The 27799-nt window shown below is 54.4% G+C and overlaps 1 protein-coding gene across 2 annotated transcripts; it reads right to left on the minus strand.

Annotated features, from left to right (window-relative positions):
* Nucleotides 1–3851: 3851 nt before the first annotated feature.
* Nucleotides 3852–26195, minus strand: NYAP1 (neuronal tyrosine phosphorylated phosphoinositide-3-kinase adaptor 1). 2 transcript variants are annotated; one of them, XM_077916763.1, is made up of 7 exons: nucleotides 25960–26195; nucleotides 24883–25124; nucleotides 11524–11816; nucleotides 8695–9996; nucleotides 7909–8121; nucleotides 7049–7158; nucleotides 3852–4818 (listed from the first exon to the last, which is right to left on the minus strand). In XM_077916763.1, the coding sequence occupies exons 2-7, from the start codon at nucleotides 25071–25073 to the stop codon at nucleotides 4561–4563; spliced, it is 2367 nt and encodes a 788-aa protein (XP_077772889.1). In that variant the 5' UTR covers nucleotides 25074–25124; nucleotides 25960–26195; the 3' UTR covers nucleotides 3852–4560. The 2 variants fall into 2 exon arrangements, with proteins under 2 accessions (XP_077772889.1, XP_028560833.2); XM_028705000.2 differs by lacking the exon at nucleotides 25960–26195 and having other exon boundaries at nucleotides 24883–25276.
* Between the last annotated feature and the right edge of the window lie 1604 nt (nucleotides 26196–27799).

Consider the following 27799-nt stretch of genomic DNA (forward strand, 5'->3'; position numbering starts at 1 on the left):
CCTCTTTATATCAGGTACATGGGGATGGAGAAAACTGTGTTCCCCCCCTTGGAGGCTATAGAGGAAGAGGCATAGCTAGGCTTCCTTGTACCCTCGGCAAGGAGCTGTATTGGAACACACACACACTGTCCCTTGTGCCCTTGCCACGGGCTCCTAGTCGCTCCAAACCAGAGTAGAGAGGCGCGTTTTTCGCACCTCCCTGGGCCTGGGCCTTTGACAGGGGCCAACCTAACCAACCCCTAAGGTACTCTCCTGTATAGAGGCAAAAATCTGGCGGCTGGCTACTGTCTAGGCTAGATGAAACTTGGTTTGATGCTGCACAGCCAATTCCTACAAGAGGTAAGTATTTGCAGGTGCCTCCTCTAAAAAACAGTGTTCTTGAAGCTACCAGCATGAGTTTGACCAAACTGCAGGAGGCAGTGGAAGACAGGAGTGCCTGGCGTGCTCTGGTCCGTGGGGTCACGAAGAGTCGGACATGACTAAACAACAACCTCTAAAATATCTATTACAGTGGTACCTCCGTTACGGATAGGTAGCCGTGTTGGTCTGCCATAGTCAAAACAAAACAAAATCCTTCCAGTAGCACCTTAAAGACCAACTAAGTTAGTTCTTGGTATGAGCTTTCGTGTGCATGCACACTTCTTCAGATACAGTGGTACCTCAGGTTACATACATTTCAGGTTACAGACTCCGCTAACCCAGAAATAGTGCTTCAGGTTAAGAACTTTGCCTCAGGATGAGAACAGAAATTGTGCTCCGGTGGCGTGGCGGCAGAAGGAGGTCCATTAGTTAAAGTGGTGCTTCAGGTTAAGAACAGTTTCAGGTTAAGAACGGACCTCCGGAACGAATTAAGTACTTAACCCGAGGTACCACTGTAATATTATTTCCTCAGGTGCTTGCAAGCAGAGCTATTCCCATGAACTTAGCCAGGATTGGGGGGGGGCAGGACTTTTTTGGAAGGCAGAACTGACATGATCAGTCAGCTGGTTAAGCATTTCTATTGTTTTACTTGATCTGGGGGGCAGGTGCCCCCCCCCGGCTATGCCCGTGGCTATTCCTGTCCATGGCAGTTGTGCTTCAACAGAAGCAGGTCCTTTAAGGTGGCTGAGAGGATGAATCCATATGAACTGTCAGGAAGCTGGCACCAATCTTTCTATAGCACTTTTCCATGGAAGTTCGTTGGGTCTTGTGTAGCCCCATCCAAAGCAGAAACACAAATCCATTTGAATCAATGCAGTTTTGCAATGATGCCCGGGGATTCCTGTTCATTGCTGAAATCTTTACCGTAACAGAAGATGTCAATAAAAATTGGGACAGGGGTGTACAGACTGGCAAATTCTTTGCTGCAAAACACTGAATTGGTAGCAGATAATTTCCTGTAAACATTTTTTTTAAAAGGAAAACCCAGCATTGAGTGCAAGAAACTAGTCCTCAGAAGAGCAACCCAGCGTGACAGTTTTATTTTCTTTCCATCATTTTTTAAATATATAAATACCCTCCCATGAATCCCCAGCATAAATATTTTTGCAAAGCAGTTTCATCATCTTGCTACGCTAGACAATCTTGTGAAATATTTAAATCGGGAGGGTTAAGAACATAAAACCCAGGACTCCCAACTGGGTCCCTCCCCCCAGCCCTACAGTGGTGCTGTATACTTCCCTTCTCCCCCCTCCCCAGTTTGTAACCCTAGTTTCTAATTCATGCCAGCGCCTCAACCGGTCCAGCCGTGTCTTGCGGACGCTAACAGGAAATTGTGGCTAATGGATTTACACTTAGTTGGAAGAAGACGTGAGAGAAAGGATGAGTTCAGTGGTGCTGAGATGGATATGAAGAAGACTTGCACCCCCTCCCATAACCCACCTAGGTTGGCAAAGATGAGATTTTAAACACACCAACTAAAAATGCTTGTATAGACAGATGTGGGGTCGTCGTTTCAGTTCAACCTACAGGCCTCCCCAGCTGAGGTTTCCCATCAAAGCACTGACTGCAGAAAGAGAAGTCATAATCAGGGAGGATATGTTTTGATGCCAGGCAAATGGAAGGATATGGAAGGGGACACTTATGGGACTGGGAGCAAGAGATGGTGTTTGCGGAGAGGATGGGGGGGGGGGGCGTGGACCACTAAAAGGATGAGCATGATATTGCTTTGACAAAATCCCGCATTGGCCTAGGCTGCTTCCAGACAATGCGTTTATTGAGCATTCATTCACACCAATTTGCTTGCAGGGCAGTTAGGCAGCGCTGCATTGAAGCAAGGGCTCCCCCCCCCCCCCATGATTTCCTTATCGCCAGAGGACGGAAAGCGCCCTTCGCGACAGTCTGGAAGCGCTCTTCATGATCTACATCCGTGTGAGTTTAAAAAGGGTTACCAAGTGAATTGGGGGTTGGGGATGGGGGGGACAGGCTGGGCAACACTGGCTGGTCTTCTGGGGCACCCCCCACAATTAGCTCTGTTGACTAGCTCTACGAAGGGGGAAAGTGGGCAATGTCTAAATAACTTTATCCCTGCCCTCCCCCCCCCCAACATGAGGTGTTCAATGCATGTCACACTTAGCGTATTATGATGTCTGGCACTAGTTTACATCACATTCTTTACCCTGTGTTTAACCTGCTATGAATAAAGCCCACAGAGTTCTTGAGTCCTCCAGTGCCCAGAGAGGGCCAGAATCTTCTTGTCACAGCAAGGAGCTAATGTTGAGCTGAGGATGGAGATTCACCCCTCTTGAAACGTCAAGAGAGGACGAAAGGCATCAAGGCAGTTCCGCCTACCTGTGTTTTTCTCATCAGCACTCTTTGAATTGTGGCAGAATCATAGTACAGTCATTTGAACCTAAGCCAAGTCCTAAGGATATGCCATTTCCATTGTGGAATCTTCTCCAGGCTCTCTCAGACTTTCCACTTTGCTTTTATTGGCAGGAAAAATTAATCAGCCTAAAGGAATTCTTTAAGTAGACTTTAACGGAGTAGAATCAGTGGGAGATGAGAGGCTAGGCAAGGTCCATTTTCACGTCTTGATTCTCCAAAATCAACCCAACCAGCTGGATCTGGAAAGTATCGGGAATGAAAAAGGTGGGGATAGGAGTGCACTATCGCAGGTCACATCTGTAACTATTAAACGTTTTTGCTACTTGAGAAAACATTGGATTCGGGGGGTTTTGGGTGGGGTATGGGGAGATCTGAAGAAGTGCATTTTCCACCAAAGGTCTGTTCCCTTTTCTCAGATCTAATGGATTAGAAAGCTGTGTTTTTATAATTCCACTGCCAGGCTGGAAGTGGCTTGATTTTGCTTGTTTAATTTCATTTTCGTAGGCGAATGGGGGGGGGGGTCATACCTTTTTTTTAAAAAAAGAGAGCTGAGAACTGACAACAGACAAGAGTCTCCATGTGTGTAGAGAGACGAGGCTCAGCTCTGTGATTTATTTAGCTTTGCTATGAAAAAATTTTCAACCTATCCCTGGCCTAAATAATTGTGTAAAAATACCAGGTAAAATATTACAGGCCTGTCAAAAGGTCATGACAACCCAAAGCATCAGGGTGGAACAAGATGGCACCTTCGCTCCTTTCTCTCTCTCATTCTCATTTCAGGGGGTTGGACTAGATGACCCTTGGGGTCCCTTCCAACTCTCCCATTCCACGATTCTCTCTCTCTCTTTCTCTCCAGAAACTGGCTAACCAAAAAAAACTCAGCACGACAGGTTTGGGAGCTCAGCCACTCTCTCCCCTCCCTCTTTCCTCCCAAATTGTTCAGGAAAAGCAGGAGAAATTTCAGGCACCTCTAGTCAGCCCCCACCCCACCCCCACCCAATGTGAAGTTGCAGCCCTCCCTCCCTCCCTCCCCCCCCAAAACATCCACTCCCAAGTGGCATTTTCAGAGATGGAAGGGGAAAAAACCGTGCGAGCGATTGGAAGTGCGCCTGGCACTTTTAACCACATCATCTTTTGGCAAAAGGAGGAGGCGGCTATCTTTTCGCCCGACACACACGCAACCACAGCACGGCTACACCTGCCGCTCCCCGCCCTCCCCCCCCCCGCCCACAACCTCCTAAGAAAGGCGAGTGTTGGTGTCTTAGATGTCAGTCAGTTGGCATAGATGCAGCTGGCTCTGGCGTGGGGAGGTGGGGGCAGCTGTTCCAAACAGGCAACCATTTGCTTGGCTCTGATATGCAGCTGCCTCTGTGGGGTGGCTGTGGCCATTGATGCGGGGGTTCCTCAGAGGGAGGCAGCGGCGGCGGCAGCAGCGGCGGTGGTGGCGGTAGCTGGCTGTCCACCAGGATGGGTGTGTCTTGCCTGGCGCTTCCAGCATCCATCCCTATCTCTTTTCCATCCGTGATATATCGCCAAGGAGAAATCCCCCTCTCCTTCGCCAAAAGTCATAGCTCAGCAGGGAGCTCGCCCCAGGCAGCCCAGGCAGTCTCTGGTCAGTCCCAGGCCAGAAGGGCCCCCAGGGGCAGGCAGGGCACCATGCTGCCAGCAGTCAGCCCTGCGGCGGCGGCGACGACGGTGTGTTCAGCTCGGCCAGCACAAGGCACAGGTTCCTTGGGGCTCAGCCCCCACTCACTGTCATATGGCCGTGTCCCACAGCACCGTCTGCTGGCGGCGGCAGGGCGGCGTCCCGGACTTGCGGTTCTCCGTGTTCCTCCGCCAGCTGGGCAGGATAGGCATGCTCTCCTGCTTGCACAGGCTGCGCTCGGGGCGGTGCCGTGCTTTGATCTCCTTGCAGACGCACCGCTTGCGCTCAATGACCTCCAGCAGCTTCCCGTCCCTCTCGCGGGAGCTCTGGGGGGCCCCCGACGCCGGCAGCTGTGCGTGCTGCAAGGCCTGCAAGGGGAAAAAGGGGTTGGGGGGACATTGTCATTGGAGGTGGGCAGGGGGAGAGAAAAAATGTCCCCAGCAAGGCTGTCCTCCTCCCTCTGATGCAGCCTTTGCCAACCTGGGGCCTCTCAGGTGTCTTGAGTGATCCCATTAGCCCCACCCGGCTGTAGTCCCATCAGACCACGAGATTTAGTTCGAAGTGATCTGGGGAGCAACAGGTTAGCAAAGGCTGCTCTAAGACACAAGCAGTTGGATCTGTTGCCCTCCCCAAATATGCTCTGGAGCGTGGTGGGGTGGGGACCGAGAACAGATTAGTAAGGAGAGGAAGTTCCTCTGCACAGCTGAAAATCTTTGCACTAATGGAAGCACTTCACTCCACAAGATAGCTTATGAGCAAGATACAGTGGTACCTCGCAAGACGAATGCCTCGCAAGACAAAAAACTAGCTAGACGAAAGGGTTTTTGGTTTTTTGAGCTGCTTCGCAAGACGATTTTCCCTATGGGCTTGCTTCGCAAGACGGAAACATCTTGCAAGTTTGTTTCCTTTTTCTTAACACCGTTAATACAGTTGCGACTTGACTTTGAGGAGCAACTCATAGAACGCCATGTGGTAGCCTTTTTTGAGGTTTTTAAAGACTTTGGTGATTTTTGAAGCTTTTCCAAAACTTTCCCGACACCGTGCTTCGCAAGACGAAAAAATCGCAAGACGACAAAACTCGCGGAACGAATTAATTTCGTCTTGCGAGGCACCACTGTAGATTATGAGCCCGCCTTGGCATGTCAGCTGCCTATGTCCTGCTGAAATTTATAGTGTTGGTGGAGCAGCAGAGCAAGGGGGAAACCTCATAAGCCGAGTAGCATGCTTTTCTATCTCTTTACATCCTACACCTCCTTTTTTAGCCTATGAATTATAATTATAATTATTTTGTTGCATTCCTCGTGAAAGCGACTCAAAGCAACTTACAGAAACAACAGAATCACTCAGACCAATTACAATGAGCACAACCAAGAGAAAAACTAAAAAAACCACCCTGACACAGATAACAGGTGGGTCCTGGCCCACAAAGAGGCCACAGATACCCCAAGCCCTTCCAATTAAGTGCCAAAAGCCCAGGTAGGAAGGACAGGTTTTTTTGGCACCTAACCATAGACAAAAATGGCGCCAAGCCTGCCTCCTTGGAGAGAGCATTCCACAAGTAGGAAGCCACTGCTGAAAAGGCTGTTCTCTTGTCGCCACCCTCTGGACCCCCCATGGCTCATGGAGAAGGGCCTCAGGTATCAATGGCTGGGTCTGGGTCAGTTCATGTCGCAACAGTTTGTGTCTTATGTTACTCCTACGCACACCAAAACAGCACAAGTAATTTTGCAGCTACAGTGGTGCCTCGCAAGACGAAAAGAATCCGTTACGCGATTCTTTTCTTCTAGCGGTTTTTTCGTCTTGCGAAGCAACCCCATTGGCGGCTAAGCGGATTAGCGCTATTAGCGATTTAGCGCTATTAGCGGCTTAGCGGGCTTAGCGGCTAAGCTGTTAAAAGGCTATTAACAGCTTAGCGGCTTTGAAAAGGGGGGGGAAGTGGGGGGGAAATGGCGAGACTCGCAAGACATTTTCGTCTTGCGAAGCAAGCCCATAGGGAACTTCGTCTTGCGAAGCGCCTCCGCGACGGAAAACCCTTTCGTCTTGCGGGTTTTTCGTCTTGCGAGGCATTCGTCTTGCGGGGCACCACTGTATTTGTTCCCCCCACAAAATCTGGGAAAGGAGACGCATTTGTAAAATTAAGTGTCGTTGCTCTTTGTTAATATTCATTTGTTGCTTTCCTCAAGAAAATGACCCAAAGTGTATTACAAGCACAATGATAAACTCTAACCAATCAGCACAACCCATAACAACTTTATAAACCATCACTGTACAAATAACGGGCAGATCGTACTGATTCTGATCCTTTAAAAGAGACTGCAGATACTCTCCAAATCCTTCAAATTAAGGGCCAAAAATCTGAGTTAAAAAGGGAAAGGTTTTGGCCAGCCCTTAAAAATGAAGATGGCGCCACCCAGTGTCACTCAGGACCGGATCTCCTGCTGCCATGTCCCCCATGGCCCTGATACAACAGGCTTCCTCTCTGTTTTCAGAGGAACGCAGGCGTGCGCGCACACACAGAATCCCTCGGTCTAAGCCACTAGGCCCCAGTCCTTTCCAACCACTCAACCCCCACCCCACCGGCCTTCACCTCCAACATACCAGGCTGGCTGGGTCCCGAGCGTGGCTGCACGGTCTCTGCGCGTGAATCACAGCATGTCGGACGCCAGAGGTGGATGCCGAGCGGCCCAGAAGGTAGCCCCCTGTGAAATCTGGGGTGTGCGAGGGGAGAGCAGGAAACAGACGATTGAGCAATGGGACCCCCTACTAAGCACCCCCTCCCCCTTATCATGGCTGGCCCCCCGATGTTGCCTGTCTTTCTCTCTAAGAGAAGGCGTGCCAGGAACATGTCTGAAAGGGAGCAACAGCCTTGTACACTGAATAAAGCAAAAATAATGAAGTCTCCCTCTTCTTTCCTTGGGGAATGTCTGTAGCTCAGCAAGCTTTGCATGCAGAAGGTCCCAAGTTCAGTCCCGATGGCCTCTCTAGGTAGGGCTGGCAGAGACTCCCTGCTTGAAACCTGGACAAGTCCCTCTCAGTCAGTGTAGACAGTACTGGGTTGGTGGACCAATGGTCACACAGTATGAGGTAGCAACCTCTGTCCCCCCTCAACCCCAACAGCAAAGCAGGATTTCAGGGGAAACGGGGGACCCTCGGCAATAGCCCCCAGCAGAAAAGAGCCTGGCATGATGAACAAGTGAACAAACATCTCTCTCTCTCTGTGTCCCCCCCCCCCTCTCTCTTCCTCTCTCTCCTCTGCATCCTGCACTTGCTTGCTGCAGTCTGTCCTCATTTGAAGGTCACCTGCTCCTTTCTTTTGCAGCTGCATCGCATACAAGTTCTGCAGCCAAAACGAGGCAGAGAACAAAGAGGGATCCCTCACAAACCCCACCCCGCAAAAGCAAGGCTGTGCCCTGCAAGCCCCCCGCCCCTGCAAGCCCCCCCGGCAACGGCAGCCTCACCTCCGTTACGATGACAGGCAGGGAAGGTCTGGCAGGGAATGGGCAGATTTGTCCTCCCCACTGGCATCTTGGCAGCCAGGCCCTCCGGCCCCGGGGCGCGGACAGGGATGCCCGACTGCAGGACCACCGGAGGCTGGTGGGCCTTCTCTTCCTTTTCCATTTTCGGTGGAGCACCATCCCCACTGTCCCAGCCTTGGGGGCCTTCTGCAGCCTCTGAAAAGTCGGGGAAAGAAGAGCTAGAGGAGGGAGGCAGGAACGGGCACAAGGAGGTGGGAAAGCCCCCGCGTACACTCACACCTGCCAGACAGGGCCAGCCAGCGCAGGAGGGCGGTAGGCCTGGATAATGTGCATCCCCAGGGACCAGTGGAGCCTCAGGACTCAGCCTTGGGAAGGTTGGGCAGGGAGACATGCCGCCACAACCCCAAACTCTCTGGATCGACTTCTTGTTAGATGGGAAGCCTCGTTCATTCTGCAAGTGGTTGGAGAAAGGGTCCCCTAGGGAGGAAACCCGCCCTCTCCCAGTGCTGGCAGCTGGGCCCAAAAGGGATGAAAAAACTCAGCCGCACTCCCCAATAGAAGGGCAGCCCCTCCAAGCTCTTCCTCACCATGCTCCTCCTCACTGGTTTAGTGCCAGCCTGCAGGTGACCCCAGGCCAAAGGCTGCATTTCCCCCAGGAGAGAAGCTCCATCAACACTTCGTCCTCCCAACCCCTAGAATACCAGCCAGAATGGTCTCCCTGCCCCCACCTGCCCCGCCCAAGGGTTGGTGCCTCTGGACCACACTCACTCTCCGTCTCTTTCCCCTTCTGGCTGGCGTAGCCCATCCTCCTCTGCAGGACCCATCCAAAGGGCTCCTCTTCTCCCAACGGGGGCCGGCCACACTCCTCGCTGGACAGGACATGGGAGCAGGCGATGCTGGTGAATGCCCGGTCCTGGAGCTGGATCTTGACCGCCGATGAAGCCTTGGTGCCCACGTTCTTGACGCTCTCGTATGCCGGCGGGCGCTTCATGCCCACGCAGGGCGCAGGGTAAGTCCAGACCATGCCCAGGGGCGGAGGGTCGGGCAGCGTGCACGCCCGCTGCACCTGCTTGCAGGATGGCACGGTGGACGGGCGGGCGCACAGCAGGCCGTGCAGCACCGAGATCTCCTTCTCCGTCTTCTGCTCGGCCGGAGCGGAGTGCGTGGTGACCTTGACCGCCGAGTACACCATGGTGTAGGAAACAGCCGGCTTCTCTTTCACCGGCAGCATGGAGGGGACGGAGGCGGCGGGCAGCACTGGCGCCGGGGCCTGCTTGGCCGGCGGGCAGATCATGCTGTGGGAGTTGGGGAGCTCCTTCTCTGCTTTGCTCTGGCCTGCGGGCTGTGGCGGGAGCGGCGTGGAGTGGCTGCGGGCACGGCCAGAGGGCCCCAGAGCGCCGCTCTCACTGCTCCGTGAGTGGTGGTGTTGGTGGTGGTGGTGACTGGGGACCTGTGGGGTCATGGGGGCGGAGGGCACCTCCTTGCTGTGGCAGGGGACGGGCAGCTTGGAGCCCTCCTGACCTGTGAGTTTGTACCCCTTCTTCCCCTGGGGGAACGCCAGCAGTGGGGGGCGATGCTGCAGGAGATTGGGGAAGGGCGGAGGGATCTCGCAGGGGGACGTCTTGGCGCCTGGCGGTGGCGCTGCCGCCTTGGCAGCCTCCCGCTTCACAGGGCGGTGGCGCGGGGAGGCCGGGGCCCCATTGGGGCGGGACTCCCCCCCGCCTTCTTCAGGGAGCGGGTATTTCATCTCCTCGTAAATGGCTTCGCTCTCGTCAGAGTCCTCGTCGGCTGTGGGGGGCGCTTGGGATGGGAGGCCGGGCCCCCGGAAAATGTCCCCGACCATTTCGATGTACACGGGCTCGTCTTCCTCGGCGTCGGAGCCTTTTGCCTGGCCGTGGGAGAAGGCGCGGCCGTAGCGCTGCATTGCCCCGGCCGCAGCGGGGCCCGGAAGTCGGCCTGAATATGTCTCGTCGAACGAGACAGATAAGTGGGTGTTGGGGCTGCGTTTTGGCTTCTGCGGGGGAACCTTGCGCCCTGATTCTCGGCTCTCTGCGCTTGACTTATGGGAAGCTGGTGGAGAAAGGGAACAGCGAAGGAGGGAAAAGGGCATGCGTTAAAAGCAAGGCAAATGGTGGCAGGATAAGGAGGCAGGGAGCTCAGCTCCAGGACCCACGTGCTATACTCCAGTTGTGTACACACCGTGCATAGAAAACTTCTGCCAAAGAATCCAGGGAATGGTAGTTTACACCTCATGGAGCCACAATTCCCAGCACACTTAACAAGCTACAGCTCCCAGGATTCTCTGGGGGATGCCATGTGCTGCAAAAGGAAGAGAGGTGGCGTCCGGGTGCAAACTGAGCTGCTGCTGGATCTCCAGGGTCATTCTTTCTCTGGGAATGATGGGCAGCTTCCCAGGCAGCCTTAAGAAATGCGGGGGGGGGGCACCCAGTCCCCCTGATGCTTCTCCCAGGGGCCCACTAGCGCTGGACGATATCAGCTTTTCAACATCGCGGTGTATCACCAGCGAAGGCAATAACCTGCGCTGTTGAAAAAACAAGCTGCCTTGGCCTCTGTCCACGAGGTACCTGGTGAAACTGCCCCAGCTCTCACCTTGGGATCTGAGGCAGGTTCACCCAGGGGCTGGGACAACGCAGCTTGTTTGCGGTCCCCCTCCCCAGTTGAGACAGCTCACAACAAAAAGACCAGGGGCCCAAGGCACAGCGAGTTCAGCATCCTGTTCTCAGAAGCAGGACCTGAGTGTGACAGCGATTCTTCCTTCCTGCAATTCCCAGCAACTCCCGGTATTCAGAGGCGAGAAGCCTCCTATGGTGGTGGGAGAACACAGTCAGGCCAACGGCCCATCTAGTCCAGCAGCCTCATTGGAGAACCAGCAGGCAAGATTTGAGCACAGGAGCAACACTCTCCCCTCCTGGCGTTTCGAGCAACTGCTAATCAGGAGCATTGCTGCTTCCAGCTGTGTGGCTAGAAGCCATGGATAGCCCTCTCCTCTTCCGTGGATTTGTCCCGTCCTTTTTTAAAGCCATCCCAGTTGGTGGCCACCCCTGCCTCCTGTGGCAGGGAGTTCCAAAGTTTACGCGCTGTGCGGGGGGGACGGGACTTTCTTTTATCTGTCCTAAATCTTCCAACACGCATCTTCATCGGGTGTTACGAGAGAGTGAGGAAAACATTTCTCTGTCTGCTTTCTCCATGCTAGGCATCATTTTATAATCATGTCCCCTCTTCCTCACCTTTCCCTTGCCTCAAAGGAGTCCCTCCATCCCCTCCAGCGTTTTCCGTGTTCCTTTTCTGAACCTTTTCCAATTCTATAATATCTTTTTTGAGGTGAGGCAATGGGGTCCCTCGCTTTGTCTTCTGCTTGGGTAACGCTGGCTGCCGTGTTTTCTCACCACCATGTCCCCCCCACACCCACTGCCGGCTGGTTTTGTAAGTCCAGCAGGCAGCTTTCGCCCCAGGGGTGGCAAGTCAGGCTGGCCTGCTTCTACGAGCAACACGACCCCACCACCCTAAATGCCACCCTGCCCCCCCCCCGGCACATTCTGGCTCTGCTTCCCAGGGCAGCCCCGTCCCGCTCCTTACTTCCTCTCTTGCTCCCCGCCGGCTCTAGGGCGGACTTGGCCTCGGCGCTGAGCTTGGTGCTGGGGTGGCGCTTGGGCTTCGCTGGCGGCTTCCGGGATCCTGCGGCTGCATCCCCTGAGCTGTTGTCCATGCTGCCCACCGAGTGGCAGGAGAGGGAGCGGGGTGCCATGCTGCTGGCGCAGGGGTGCGGGGCATGCTCCTGCGAGGCCGGCATGGTCATGAACCCCATCCTGAAGTGGCGGCGGAAAGAGGCCACGTCCCGCACCTTCCCCACGCTGGGCTCCTTGGCCGAACTGCGGAGGAAGAAGTGGAGAGGGTGAGGACAAAGCCACCGGGCCCTCAAGTTCATGAATGGGTGGTTGGGAGGGAAACACACACACACACACACTCTCTCTCTCTCATCTGCACCAGGGCTTATTTATTTCACAAAATTTTATACACCACTTGATTGGGGCGGGGGAACTAACCACCTCAAAGAGGTTTATGAAAAAAGAGAAAACAACGATATTACCGGTGAGAGAAATAGGCAATAGCAACGTAAGGCTTTCAAAAAAGTTAAAATGTCAGTAGACTAGTAATTCTAGTCTTGAAGTAATCCATGTTATTGATGCAATAAGGGCGCATTAGAGGTGGATTTATCCCGGACTGTGTCCACACATCATTCTGCTTTATTAGCTGCGATGCTTCTCCCAAAGTTACTGTGTTTTTGCCATACGGACGAGATAAACCGGGACGTTTTAGGCATAAATAGTTAATAAGATTCCAACGGGAACTCACGGAGATTGCATCGGTTGGAAATGAAACCGAACGCCCGCCCTGAAAGTTTTGCAGACGCCAACCATATTGTTATTCCTAGTTTATTTTTATGGACAAAAATGCCCCCAAAGTGGGACTTCTGATATTTGTTTATAATGCAAGCACGAGGACAAACCATCACACATCCACAATAAAAGTGATGTGGGGGTGGAGGGCAGATCTGGTGTCATGTGGCAGTTTTGCCATGAGGAGGGAGATGGTCACAGCTGTGGCTTGAAGCTTCAAGGCTGCCCCCTCCTCAGTTGGCCCCACACCGACCATAAGCTTCTGTTCTTCTGGAGTTTGCCTTAAGCAACACCTTGTGGCACCCGGCTGACCTTAGAAGAACCCCTCCCCTCAGGGTACCTGCAAGGGAAGCCACCTGACTGCTTCTTTGTGAAGGAGATTGCTAGATAATAGCCCAGAATGGCCCTTAATGGGAGCTAATTGGGAGGAGAATGGTGTGCAGAAACTTGCACATCTCTGTGTAGGAGAGAGAAACAAACAGCTGGTGGCAGTTGGAAGAGGCAGGAAGGCAGCTCATGCAGAAGATCTAGGTCGGGTCCCCAGCATCTCCCAGTGGGGCTGGGAACGTCCCTTGTCTGAAACCAGGAGAGCCGCGCAAATGGAAGCACATGGAGAGCTGGCTGGATCAGGCCAGTGGTCCAGCATCCTGTTCTCACAGTGCCCAGCCAGGTGCCCCAAAGGTCCGGGCTGGCCCAAGATGTCTTGACACCTGAGGCACAGCACAAAATGGTGCCCCCCTCCCACCAGGGAAGACGGGGTGAGTGAAGATCTACATCAGGAACAAGGAGGGAATCCAACCAACCTCACCTGACAGTTGAAGTGGGAATAAAAGGCCATTGCAGGGGGAAGGGGCCCGTTCTGATTACACCAGGAGACCCCAGAGCGTGGCCCCTGCTCCCTGCCATTTCCTCCCCAGGGGTGGTAGGGGACCAGCAGCACCTCCTATTCGCCAAGAGGACACTAGTAGTGATGTATGGAAGTGAGAGCTGGACCATCAAGAAGGCTGATCGCCGAAGAATGGATGCTTTTGAATTCTGCTGCTGGAGGAGACTCTTGAGAGTCCCATGGACTGCAAGAAGATCAAACCTCTCCATTCTGAAGGAAATCAGCCCTGAGTGCTCACTGGAAGGACAGATCGTGAAGCTGAGGCTCCAAGACTTTGGCCACCTCATGAGAAGAGAAGACTCCCTGGAAAAGACCCTGATGTTGGGAAAGATGGAGGGCACAAGGAGAAGGTGACGACGGAGGACGAGATGGTGGGACAGTGTCCTCGAAGCTACAAACATGACTTTGACCAAACTGCGGGAGGCAGTGGAAGACAGGAGTGCCCGGCGTGCTCTGGTCCAGGGGGTCACGAAGAGTCGGACACGACTAAACGACTCAACAACAACACTAAGGAGGGGGCAGACGTGGTCTCCAAGGAATGTGCTGCAGTTGGGAGCAACAGAGGCAATGCCTTCCTCAGAGACCAGATCTGCTGCCCTGTGGATCCTGCTCCCTGAGGCGGTCACCTGCCCCTGAAGTTTCCAACAACTAGCATCCATAAGCATTGCTGGCTCCAACTTTATAGGCAGAGCACAGCCATCATGGCTAATAGCCATTGATAGCCGTATCCTCCATGAATTTGTCTAATCCTCTTTTAAAGCCATCTGGGTGGGTGGCCACCCCTGCCTCTTTCTCCGAACAAAAAGGGCCTGCCGTGTTTCCTCACAGGGGGGTTGTTCTGTCCCCTTGCCTTGCGGAAACACCTGCTCCCTTTGCCTCCACTGATGCTCTCCACTTCTCTGACAGGCCAGGCTGCAACAGAGGCTCATGCTTGCTCCTCTAAAGGAAGCCGAACCCTAGGAAGTGCCGTGCGTTGACATTCTCACTGCTGGGAAGCACTGTGTGTGTGACCCCACCCTTGCTAGCATAGACGTTTTGAGCTGCAGTTCCCATCAGCCCCACAATCAGACGGCTGTGCTACCGAGGGCGGACGGGAGTTGTAGTTTAAAACACCGGGAGATTTTCAAGTGGGCCAAAGCTGTGTGAAGAACTGAACTTCTCATTACTGAAGAAAACGATGCCCCCAAAGTCTATGATTCCCTCCCCGCATTCTTCCAAAAGGGTGTCCCCATTTGCACAAAGAGCCTCTTCTCTCTCCCGCCACCTCAACCCCTTTTCCATTTTAAAAGAAATCCTATCGCTCACTGTGAACGGGATTGCCTCTCAGTTAACTGAAGCATTCAGGGGGTGATTTGAGCCCCTTGGTTTCTGGAATGAGGGCTGGGACGGAGCATAAGAAGAGCCTGCCGGATCAGACCAAAGGGGGTCCCATCCAGTCCAGTTCTCACAGCCAGGTGCCTCTTCTGGGAAGCTCACGGCAAACAGGACCTGGGTGCAACAGCACTCTCCCCGCTTGTGCTATTCAAAACTGCCTCTGATAGTTTTGGGTGGGTGGGTGAGAGAACATAGCTTTTGTGGCTAGCAACCAGTGGCCGCCTCCCCTTCCTCCATGAATTTGTCTGATCCAAGCTGGTGGCCATCACTACAACTTGTGAGAGGCAAAAAAGAGAGCTTTATATCCACTGTATCCATGCATTAATATATGCACACCTCTTGTCATTTACACACCCTTATTCACCGCCGAATATAAAACCCCCAAATGCTGCAACCTTTCCACAAAGCGAAGGATGTTCTGGAGAGGACCTGAGCACAACTCCACCCCTGATTTCCAGCAAATGATACATAGAGTGGAGGGAGAGCAATCACGGCTAGCATCCCCCCCCCCCACACCAACCCTGCCTCCATGTACCACATTTTATTTTTTTTTAAAGGCATTTCCCTCTACCTTCCCCTCCCCCCTGCACAGCAACATCCACATCACACTTGCCGGCAGCAGAGAAATGTGCTGCAGTGTGTCAGCTGCAGCTGGCAAAGAGCCAAGGGCTGGGAGTGGCTTCTCCCAAACGCCCCTTCATCCCCGATGAGCAGCCCCTTCCCGCAGGCCCCTTCCTCCCTCCCTCTTTCTGTCTCTCTGTGTCTTGGCACAGTGGCAGGGGGAAGACAGGAGAGAAGACAGGGCACGTGCCAACAGCAGATGCTGGGCGAGTAAACAAACCCTCAGCTGCTCCCTGGTTTTCGGAGAGACGTTGGCTGAGGCCCAGCCAGTCTGGCATCGCCAGATCCCACCCTCCAGTCATCACACCAGATCTGGGTGAGACGGAGGAGGAAGGAGCGAGTGCCTGCCTGCAGCAATCTCCACAGCCAAGCGAGAAAGAAAGGAGCTGGCCAGACGAGGAGAGAGAGAGAGGGGAGAGCGTATTTCATGCCCATCTGCCTTTGCCCCACCCTGCTTCCCGAATGGTCCCCTCTTATCTGCTCACTCCACAGACTGCCTTCCTGCATCCTGCCCATCTCCTAAGTTAGCCTTCCTCACCAATGTGGTGTGCTCCAGATGTTTTTGGACTACAACTTCCACCAGCCCCCAGCTGGCACGGTTGGCAAAAGCTGCCCTAAGACAGCTAGATCAGCCGCAATGTTTGGCCCAGACGCAGGCCTTTCCCTACATTCTTAGTCCACAGTTTTTACAGCGGCTGCACCAGTACCAAAGGAAGACAGGCCAGACTGAGAATGATTCGCAGGGTACCTTCAGCTGGGACCATTTTTGTTTTGGGAAGGAAGCTAGCAGGCCATTGAACTGCAAGGAATTGGTCTCCAGGGCAGGGTCCCTTAAGAATTCTGGGCAACTGCAAAACTTGCTGCCTTAAGCCATTGCTCCAGTCTCTTCTGTGCTGACTGGAAGCAGCACTCCAGAGATTCAGATTGGGATGGGGACCATCTGCATGTCAAATAGGTGCTGTTCACACCTTTCCACACACAGCTGGTCCAATAATGCCCCCAAACCACTTGGGGCTTTGCCTTTCTAAGATCCCTCCCTCCCCTACGCAACCCAACACCTCCCACCCCCTGTCCACCGCCATTCATCCTCCCAGCTTTCCCCCCTCCACACCCACCCGCCCCACGATTCCACCACAGACATCTTTGCTCCTCAGGATGCGCCACCCTCCTCCTTCCTCAGCCACCCTCCTCCTGACTTCCTTCTGGCCACACCTCTCCCAGCCTCCCGCTGGCAGACCTTCAGCATCTCCTCTCTTTCTCTTCCCTGCTTTTATTCGCTGGAGTGAAGAGTCCTGGGTACCAAAAGTATGAGGATGCAGCAGGATGCTGGCGGATGGCCCAGCAGTTTCCATGGAAACTGCGTCTGGGTGACCTGCAGGAGCCAGGCAACATCAGCCTGCTGGTGCCTTTAACCCTTCACTTCCTGCGAACCAGGGGAGGGGGGGAACAATCCTCGCCCCAAGCAGGTTTCATTATCTCTGTTTGGGACAAGTGGGAGTGAGGCAGCTGTGGAGGGGGTCTCCCTCCTGGCCTCTTGGAGAATGCATCTGGAGGCCAGGCTGAGCACTCAGAGCCACCTCGACAAACTGAAGAAGAGGGCAGATCAAAATGGGAATTCAGGAAGGTCAAACAAGCTGAAGGTGGGGGACTCAGGGTTTGATGGCTTGGCTGGTGCACAGGGCAGGACTTGGACGGGGTTAGGCTGAGCCTGATCCAAGACGACAAGAGAAGAGGATGAGTAAGAGCTCACCCTCTGAAAAAAGTTAAAGGTAAAGGTACCCCTGCCCGTACGGGGCAGTCTTGACAGACTCTGGGGTTGTGCGCCCATCTCACTCAAGAGGCCGGGGGCCAGCGCTGTCTGGAGACACTTCCGGGTCACGTGGCCAGCGTGACAAAGCTGCATCTGGCGAGCCAGCGCAGCACACGGAACGCCGTTTACCTTCCCGCTGGTAAGCAGTCCCTATTTATCTACTTGCACCCAGGGGTGCTTTCGAACTGCTAGGTTGGCAGGCGCTGGGACCGAGCAGCGGGAGCGCACCCCACCGCGGGGATTCAAACCGCCGACCTTTCGATCGGCAAGCCCTAGGCGCTGAGGCTTTTACCCACAGCGCCACCCACGTCCCATCTGAAAAAAGTTACCACGTCACAAATCCTAGGCAGAGGCAGCCTTATCCCCTCACCCAGGTGTTCAGCAGCTGGCATCTTTGGGCATTTGCCAGAGCTCCAGCAGGACTTGCTGGTGCCAACACCTGCTCCAGACCCTCCCCACCAGGTGGCAGAAAGCTACAAGCTGCTAACCTCATTTCCCACAAAGCACTGGGGCAGCACTTCCTTGGGCACTCCCAGGCATTCTGGGAAATTCTAAATGGCAGCTGGAGGGCAGCATCAATGAGTGAGCCTGCTGGAGGGGGACAGATAAGGCACTGTGCCATGGGCCATGTTCAGAACTTCCGATTTACGCAAGCAAGGGAGCAGGATCTTCAGTGAGTTTGTGGGGACAGACCCAGGACAGCGGAGAGCTTTTCCTTCAGGATTGCCTGCCCTGCGAGAGAAGGGTGGGAAAGATGTCCTCACTGAGGCACCTTCCAACCATGGGGTTTTGTGCCGGCTTCCTTTGCTAACAGCAGCCTCCCCATCACACTGGTGGCAGAAACCTAGCATGGATGAATGGTGAAGACCGGAAAGAGAAGATGTCGGAAGCTGAAGAGGCCACAGAGGTTAGTAAGCAGGAAGAGGCTGTGGCAGAGAGAAGTCCAGACTCAGTGGCAGAAGCTGAAGCAAGAGAGGAGCAGGGCCAGGAGACAGGTAAGGCAGGCTGCTGAAGAAGCCAGGGGGGGTCTCCACCTCCTGCTGTGACCAGCTTCCCTCCTTGCTGGTTTCACAGAATCAGGAGAGGTATGAAGAGGATGGAGTAATGAGAGACAAGATGAAGGAGCCTTAGATTGCTTGGGAAGGAAGAAGGGGACTTAGAGAGTTGTGGGAAGGCAACTGCCTCATAGACAGCATCTTGAGAAGTAGAGACGTCACCTTGCCAACAAAGGTCCGCATAGTTAAAGCCATGGTTTTCCCAGTAGTGATGTATGGAAGTGAGAGCTGGACCATCAAGAAGGCTGATCGCCCAAGAATGGATGCTTTTGAATTCTGGTGCTGGAGGAGACTCTGGAGAGTCCCATGGACTGCAAGAAGATCAAAGCTCTCCATTCTGAAGGAAATCAGCCCTGAGTGCTCACTGGAAGGACAGATCCTGAAGCTGAGGCTCCAAGACTTTGGCCACCTCATGAGAAGAGAAGACTCCCTGGGAAAGACCCTGATGTTGGGAAAGATGGAGGGCGCAAGGAGAAGGGGACGACGGAGGACGAGATGGTGGGACAGTGTTCTCGAAGCTACCAGCATGAGTTTGACCAAACTGCGGGAGGCAGTGGAAGACAGGAGTGCCTGGCGTGCTCTGGTCCAGGGGGTCACAAAGAGGCGGACACCACTAAACGACTCAACAACAACTGCCTCATTTGGGGGTAAGACCTACTGGGAAGAGTTGCTGTGCTCACTGGGCCTGAGCTGTTTTGTTTATTTCAATAAAGATTTAACTTCACTGACACCTTGGGAGTTATTGCCGGCCTTCTCCCGACACCCAGCCCGACACTGATAGATTCAGGAAGAAGAGGAGGAAGTACTTAGTCAAACTAGGGAATTTGTTTCCAGAAGGTGCAGAGATGGCCACCAACTTTGGACTGTGAAGGGGTGAGTCTTTGAACGAAGGCTGTGACTGGCCACTACTAGCTGCCATGATGACTATCTAGGATGATAGGGAGCTGCCTTATTCCGAGTCAGAACACGAGCCCATCTTGCTCAAAAATTGTGCATACTGAATATAGGAGGCTCTCCAGATTCCAGAATGGGGTGTCTTCTGGCCCTACCTGGAGAAGCCATTAGGAACAGGACCTGGGACCTTCTGCCCGCAGAGCAGCTGTTCTCCCCACTGAGCTATGGGCTCCCTTACCTCCGGGATCAAAATTAGCATGCCTCTGGGTGTGAAATTGCTGGGGAGTAACACCAGGCTTCTGCTCTTGCCTGTGGGGTTCCCAGAAGAGGCAGCTGGTTAAACTGCAACGGGAAACGGGCGGTTGGACTAGATTAGCCTCCAGTGGCTACACACATTCTTCTGCTCAGAGCCACTGTGGCTTGCAGACAACTTACTTAGAATCATAGAATCCTAGAGTTGGACTAGACCCCAAGGGCCATGGAGTCCAACCCCCTGCCAAGCAGGAAACACCATCAGAGCACTCCTGACATATGGTTGTCAAGCCTCTGCTTAAAGACCTCCAAAGAAGGAGACTCCACCACACTCCTTGGCAGCAAATTCCACTGTCAAACAGCTCTTACTGTCAGGAAGTTCTTCCTAATGTTGAGGTGGAATATTCTTTCTTGTAGTTTGGATCCATTGCACCGTGTCCGCTTCTCTGGAGCAGCAGAACACAACCTTTCTCCCTCCTCTATATGACATCCTTTTATATATTTGAACATGGCTATCATATCACCCCTTAACCTCCTCTTCTCCAGGCTAAACAAGATGAGCTTTGGTGGAACTCTACAAATTCTATGATTTTGTGACAGCCACTGAGAAAAGCAGGCAATAGCCTGGCCTTAAGCTTAGAGGTACTGTGGAATACAACCTGAGTTCAGATCCCACCTTGGACACGGGCCCAACATGTCATCTGTCACCGCACTCTCTCCCAAAAACCCAAACCCCTCAGCACCTTGCCTGTAAAGTGGGACCAGCAGCGGCCCACCTCACTGGGCTGCTGTGGGAGCAAATACGTTCAAGACTGTGCCGTGCTTTGCAACTGGAAGGACTGCATAAATGTTTTCTCTTCAAAAAGGCAGAAAGGTTGCCTGTCCGTAAAAGTCAGCTGCCATGTCAAAACTGCTCTTGTGAATCATCCGTCTGGAGCAGAAATCAAAGCCCCTCCAAGGAACTGTTTTTGCTGATGCTCCCCTGAGTCACGCAGTCGCAGGCTGAAGCCAGCAAAGGCTTGATTTGACCCGGAACTCAGCGAGCTTTAGCCCCAGGACCTGTTTTCCAGTGTCTAACAAGTGAAAATGCAAATTCCGTTGTACATATGCAGAGCGCTCTTCCCTCAACCAGCCTCCTCCTCTCACTGTATGCGCAAGAAAATCCAGGCGAGGCAGTACCTCTCGTGGAAGCTGCCCATCTTACCCGCCAACACACAAGAGGGATAGAGTCACAGGACAGATAAACCCCTTCTTCGTGCAACACATAAACTATGGAACTCACTGCCACAGGAGACAGGGATGGCTACTGACTTAGGTGCCTTATCATGTACAGTGGTACCTTGGGTTACAGACACTTCAGGTTACAGACTTCGCTAACCCAGAAATAGTACCTCGGGTTAAGAACTTTGTTTCAGGATTAGAACAGAAATTGCGCGGCAGCGGCAGCCAGAGGCCCCACTAGCTAAAGTGGTACATACTTTACCAACTGCACTGGCTCCCGGTGGAGTACAGGGTCAGGTTTAAGGTGCTGGCTTTGACCTTTAAAGGACCCACATACCTACAGGACTGCCTCTCCTGGTATGCCCCACGGAGAACCTTAAGGTCCAGAAATGACAACATTTTGGAGGTCCCGAGCCTCAAGGAGGTTAGATTGGTCTCAACTAGGACCAGGGCCTTTTCAGTACTACCCCCACCTGGTGGAACGCTCTGTCCCAAGAGACCAGGGCCCTGCGGGACTTGACATCTTTCCGCAGAGCCTGCAAGACAGAGCTGTTCGCCTGGCCTTTGGTTTGGACTCTGTCTGACCCTTATGTTTCCCTCCCCTTATGGTTTTGATGAGGCTGCATTTTAAATTGCATTTTAACCTGTATTTTAAATCCCCCCCATTATGTTTTTACTGTCAGAGTCGCCCTGAGCCTGGCTCTGACCGCGGAGGGCAGGGTATAAATAAAATTTATTATTATTATGTTATTATTATTATTATTACCTCAGGTTAAGAACAGTTTCAGGTTAAGAACGGACCTCCGGAATGAATTAAGTTCTTAACCTGAGGCACCACTGTCCTCTGTGTTTTCATATTGTATTTTTATGTTGTGTGAACTGCCCTGAGACCTATGGGTGAAGGGCGGTATACAAATTTAATGAATAAATAGAAGAGGATTAGACAAATTCATGGAGGTGGAGAGGACTATTGATGGCTACTAGCTGGAGGCAGAGATGTTCCTGAATACAAGTTGCTGGAAACTGGAGGAGAGGAGCGTTGCTCTTGTGTTCGAATCCTACTTCTGGGTTTCCCCATAATGGCCCCCTGCCTGGCCACTGTGAGAACAGGATGCTGGGCTAGGTGGGCCGTGGGCCTGATCCAACAGGCTCTTCTTCTGCGGTGAGGACAGGCCCCCACTGCCCGGCCTTTGCTGGGTTCTGCCTGAGCCTCTGAGCCTGAGATCCCACAGACAATCTGCCCCTCCAAATAATAGCCAATCATTAGAGCAGCTTTTCTGCATCAGATGGGGAAGGCAGGCTCTCATTCACCATCCCACCATTCAGCGAATGCGGCCTGCCCCCACCCCCACCCCAGATTATCTGAGGATAACCTGGGCTTTTTAAACGCCTGTGAAAAACACCAGGGGCTATATATAGAGCACTTAGTCCAGGCAGGGAAACTTCCACCAGGGCACGCGGATTAGGGCCAGAGGGGGAGAACATCTGCCAGGAGAGAGCGGGGCGTCTCAAAAATAACAATGGGGTGGGGTGTAGGGGAGACAAACCAAGGGGCTTTAAGGCCAGGGGGCTGGCGCTCGGGAAAACCGGTCAAGGGCAGCGAGACGTCACCAGGCACTGGTGGGTTCCAGGAACAGTGAAGTCGCTGCTGGGAATCACTCTCTAAGCCAGGGGTCAGCAATGTGCGGCCCATGGGCCAAATGCAGCCCACAAAGGCCATTTTCCCCATCCCACAAGCCGCCCCTGAATCGAGCCAGCCTGCTTGGCTAGTCCCCCACGCGCTGCACTAAATCAGCACAGCGTGGCGACTCTCTGAGCAGCGCCGGAAATTGCATCTGCGCACGCACAGATACTGGAAATCGCTTTTGCGCATGTTCAGACGCCAACAATCACTTCTGCGCAGGAGCGATTTTTGGCGTCTGGGCATGTGCAGAAGCGATTTTCGGCATCTGGGCATGCGCAAAAGCGATTTTCAGCACCGCGGACATGCACAGACGCAATTTCCAGCATCGCACTGCACCAGTCCGGCCCACAGACGATCTCCGTGGGAGTGATCCATCCCATGGCTGTTAAACCTTGCCGACCCCTGCTCTAAGCTCTTTCCTCTCCATAGAATCATAGACTTGTAGAGTTGGAAGGGGCACCAAGGGTCATCTAGTCCAACCCCACGACGAGCAGCTTATTATTATGTATCTCTTATTAAAAGCCTCCAGTGAAGGAGAATCCACCACCTCCGATGGGATTCCGTTCCACTGTTGACCGGCTCTTACTACCAGAAAGTTCTTCCTAATATTTGGTCGGAATCTCTTTGCAGTTTGAATCCATTCGTTCGGGTCCTGGCCCGCAGGGCAGCAGGAAACAAGATTGCCCCTTCTTCCAGGGGACAGGCCTTTAGATATTTGAAGATGGCCATCCTGTCATCTCTTAGTCTCCTCTTCTCCAGGCTTAACATCCCCAACTCCCTCAAGTTCATCATCTTGATGGTTCTCTGCCACAATTTAACCCACAAGGCCTCTGCCTCTTGATGATCTCACACCTCTTCTATGTGGGAATGTTCAGGGAATGCAGAGGAAGTCTGTCCCAGCCCAGAAGGAAACAGGAAGTTTACCTGCTGGCTGGACAAACATTCCTCCCCATGTGTAAACATGTTCACTCTAGGAATGTTGTACTTGACTGCTCTTGTGTTTCACATCCCACATACTACCCCTCTCCTTGCATCAGCTTTCTTCAACTTGGTGCCCTCCAGGTATTTTGGCCTACAACTCCCATCAGCCCCAGCCGGCATGGCTGTGTGATGTTGAGGCTGATAGATGTTGTAATCCAAAAATGTCTGGAGGGCACCGGGTTGGGGAAGACCAGGCTAGTCTTTTTCATTGAGCGAAGAGCATACTTGGAAAACGCCTGGAAGCACTGAAGGAAAAAGAAGGATTTGGAATTGGGAAGATGTCCTCACTTTGATTTCTAATGAATATACAATGCTGCCTTATCCGTCCCCTCGTCCATATAGTTCAGTATTGCCTACACTGGCTGGCAGCCTCTCTCCAGGGTTTGAGACAAGGGCCATTCCCAGCCTAACCTGAAGATGTCACCAGGGATCAAACCTTCTGCATGCCAAGCAGGTGCTCTCTGCCTAAGCGAAGGCCCTTCCCTTTATTCAAGGCTCTGCAGCAATCAAGGAGAAGCAGACAACTTACTTAGAATCATAGAATCATAGAGTTGGAAGAGACCCCAAGGGCCATGGAGTCCAACCCCCTGCCAAGCAGGAAACACCATCAGAGCACTCCTGACATATGGTTGTCAAGCCTCTGCTTAAAGACCTCCAAAGAAGGAGACTCCACCACACTCCTTGGCAGCAAATTCCACTGTCGAACAGCTCTTACTGTCAGGAAGTTCTTCCTCATGTTTAGGTGGAATCTTCTTTCTTGTAGTTTGGATCCATTGCTCCGTGTCCGCTTCTCTGGAGCAGCAGAAAACAACCTTTCTCCCTCCTCTATATGACATCCTTTTATATATTTGAACATGGCTATCATATCACCCCTTAACCTCCTCTTCTCCAGGCTAAACATGCCCAGCTCCCTTAGCCGTTCCTCATAAGGCATCGTTTCCAGGCCTTTGACCATTTTCTCCCCTCACTGTTCTGCTATACATCACCATAACAGCGTTGGGAATGAAGATAAGCAAGGTATGATCTCAGGACCTAGGTGGCTAGATCAAACACACCAGAAGAGAAACAGCCAACACACAAGGAAGCTTTGCATGAGGTCAAATACAAGACCATTACAAGATCGGAACTGGCATATCAAGAGGCCAGCCGCCGTTATTTTCAAACCGGACTTGTAAAAGAGAACCAAAGGAAAAACCACAACAGTGACACCAGTATCCAAACAGGCCTTGCGAGTCATCGGAGAAAAACGGAAACAAAAGCCATCGTCGCAGCACCACTCCACAAAAATAGCAGCCTCAAACTCGCAGGTGACTGAGACATTTAAAAGCACACCAAGTTTTTCTTGGGTTTATTCTGGGCCTGGCTCAGAGCAAGGCATTCTGGGCTTTGGTCTTTTTGTGTTTTGAATCTGTTTGGCCTGCAGCCCTCAAAACCTGGCTGTCCACAACATCCTTTAGAGACCCACTTCAGATCCAAGCTAGTTCCAAGACTGAATCCTGCCTGCCTGAAATGATCTCCCAGCTGTTGTGGAAGATTCTCAGGGGCTGGGCCCTGCCAGGTCTCCAGCTGAAGGGAGTTCCAGTGGTGCCGGGCGGCTACCCAGCTGTGCTCCCTCCGAGTGTGCCCTTTCCTGCCCACCACAGGTGGGTGAACTCTGGGGCCAACCTTTGTATGGGCCCCTGCCTAACGCTATACCCCCCATCACCTTTTTCAGCGCCTGCGGAGCACGTCAGGGGCCAACGCCTCCATCCCTGGCCTACCTCTTCTTGGGCTCGTCGTCCTTGCTCTGTTTCCACTCCACCTTGCTTTTGCGGTACAGAAGGTTCATTTCGTTGCGCAGCTGCTCCCGGGGGTGGCACGTCTGGCTCAGGGCCCCGTAGGCCCAGCAGCCACGCTCCTCGATGAAGTGCAGAAACACGGAGATCAAAGCTTCCTGGGGGCCTGCATTCATCTTCCGGTGGCTGGCAGGCGGTGGGGAGGGGGTGCCCAGAAAGGGGGGGCTCTGCTGAGGGAGAGAGACTATATTAGGGGGAGGGGGACAGGTAGAAAGGTGTTCCTGCATGGGTGTGTGTGGATCCACCCGTCTCAGGGCTCAGGCCCAGAACGCATTCATGAGTGAAGGAATGTTGGAAGCTGGCTTACGCCAGGCATCTAGCTGAGTGTGTGTGCACTGGCTGGCAGCAGTGGTTCTCCGGTGTTTCAGACGCAGGGAGTCTTACCGTTCAGTAATGCTAGAGAGCGCCTTGCTGACCACTAGCCGACAAGCATCTCTTTTTGCTGGGGGGCAACCGTCTCCATTTGTGGCCCAGTCCTTATGGAGATCTAGACTTGGCTGTAGGGGATGGATGTCACAGTCCAGATGTACCCCAGACCCTCCTGGGGGTGCCTGTGGGCTTCAGCGGCCCAACGCAAGAGGGGGGTGGCTCTGAGAAGGGGCAGACCCAGAGCGTCTCAGCCCCCACAGAGGCAGCCCAGAGCTCGGACTCCTGGGTCCCCTCTCAGGCCCAAGATTTTGCTGATGGAACACTTCTGTCCAGTGGCATAGCGTGGGGGGTGCAGGGGGGCCAGCCGCACCGGGCGCAACATCTGGGGGGGTGCACTCACACTCGAGTGCTAAAATCCACGGGTTAGGGGGCGCAAATTACTTGCCTTGCCCCGGGTGCTGACAACCCACGCTACGCCACTGCTTCTGTCTGTGGTGGGGTGCCGAAGAGAGATCAGCTGGGGGCTCGGGCAGATTGGTGAGAGCAGGCAAGCAAGGGAGACCCCTATCGGGCGGGGTATGCGTCACACCCCACGACTAGCGCCCCCCCCCACCCCAGGCGATGGCTAAGTACCTGCTGGGCTGGAGCCGGCGGCGCCCCTTGCGGAGGGGGCTATCTGGGAGGGCAGCCGGGGCCGGCTCGCTGGGGCATGTCCTCCGCCCGCGGCATGGATCAGGCCCCTGCTTCGGCGCCGGGGGGGCGCCCCTCCATGCGGCCGGGAGGGAGGGAAGGCGGGATGCTGGTCGCGGCTGCTGGGGCCCAAAAAGAGAGAGAAAGGCCTTAGAGGAGGCGACGCGGCGGCGGCGGCGGGGGGGGGGTGTCTCTCTGCTTCCCAGCTTCCCCCCCTCCAAGCCAGACCTCGCCCATCCCCTCCCGCCGCCCCCCCCCTCCCGCCGCCCCAATCCTCCGCAGGCCCCTCGCCTCCCGGGGCCGACCTGCCTGGGCTAGGAGGGCACCTGCGCCCGCCGCATCCCTGCGCGCTTGGCCCAGCCCAGCCTCATCCCGTTGCCGCGGCGACGTTGCCGGAGGGAGGGAGATGGGGAGGACCACGCCGGGATGGCGGGCGGGGAGGGGGGGCGCAGGCAGGCAGGCGCGGCTCTTGGGCTGGCTGGCTGGCTGGGGTGGGGGGCTCTCCCTCTCCTCGCCGCCGCCGCCGCCGCTCACCTGGCCTCAGGGCTGCTCCGTCCTCCCCATCGCGGCTCCGGCTGACGCAGCGTCGCGGCGGCGGCGGCGGCGGATCCCTCCGCCCAGCAGCAGCAGCAGCCCGAGAGCGAGCCAGCCAGCCAGCCAGCCAGCCGGGGAGCGCGCCCGGCGCGCGGGGTGGGAGGGGGGAAGAGGGAGGGAGATGGCGGGACCCCCACCCCTCGGAGAGAGGGCAGAGCTGCGCGCGTCCGGGGAGCTTGGAGCGCGCAGGGGGTCGGGCACAGGCGGCCTCGGCGCCCCTCTCGGCCCGGGCAGGTTGGGAAGGGAAAAGGGGCGCGCCCTTTTTGCAGCCTCCCAACGAGCCCCCGCCTGCCACGCCCGAGCTGGATCCGGCGCCAGGGACACCCGCTGCCTTCGCCGCCCAGCGTGCGCGCCTTCCAAGCGAAGGGCAAGATCAAGGCGCCATCCCTCATCGAGGAAGGCCGGGACGAGGGGAGGCTGCAGCCCGAGAACCGAAGCCAGCGCCCGCATCCATCCTATGCCCGAGGGACGTCGGGAGCAGCTTTAGATTGACTCCAGCCTGCTCAGCATTGTCAGCGCCGGCACGGACCGGCAGCAGCAGCTCTCCAGGGTTTGGGGAGGGCGTTCCCAGCTGTACCCAGAGACGCTTTCGGAGACTGGGCATGGGCGCCTCTCCTCTAGAAGCGCGCGGCTTGCGCGAGTGATCTAGGATCGCGGGAAGCTCCTTTGTTATACTGAGTCAAAGCAGGGGTCCATCTACTTTAGTATCGCCTACACGGACGGGCAGCAGCGGCTCCCCGGAGTTTCAGGCAGGGAAGCCTCTCCCAACCCTCCTTGGACTGAACCTGCGGCCTTCTGCGTGCCAAGCAGGGACTCTGAGCTACGGCCCCGTCCCCGGTTGAGATCCTTGGCCCACCTAGTTTGCTATTGTCTACACTGAGCGGCAGCCACGAAATTAAAAGACGCCTGCTTCTTGGGAGAAGGGCAATGACAGGCCTAGACAGCATCTTGAGAAGTAGAGACGTCACCTTGCCAACAAAGGTCCGCATAGTTAAAGCCATGGTTTTCCCAGTAGTGATGTATGGAAGTGAGAGCTGGACCATCAAGAAGGCTGATCGCCCAAGAATGGATGCTTTTGAATTCTGGTGCTGGAGGAGACTCTGGAGAGTCCCATGGACTGCAAGAAGATCAAAGCTCTCCATTCTGAAGGAAATCAGCCCTGAGTGCTCACTGGTAGGACAGATCCTGA

This window comes from Podarcis muralis, chromosome 13 (assembly GCF_964188315.1).
Source record: "Podarcis muralis chromosome 13, rPodMur119.hap1.1, whole genome shotgun sequence".
Classification (NCBI taxonomy): Eukaryota; Metazoa; Chordata; class Lepidosauria; order Squamata; family Lacertidae; genus Podarcis; species Podarcis muralis.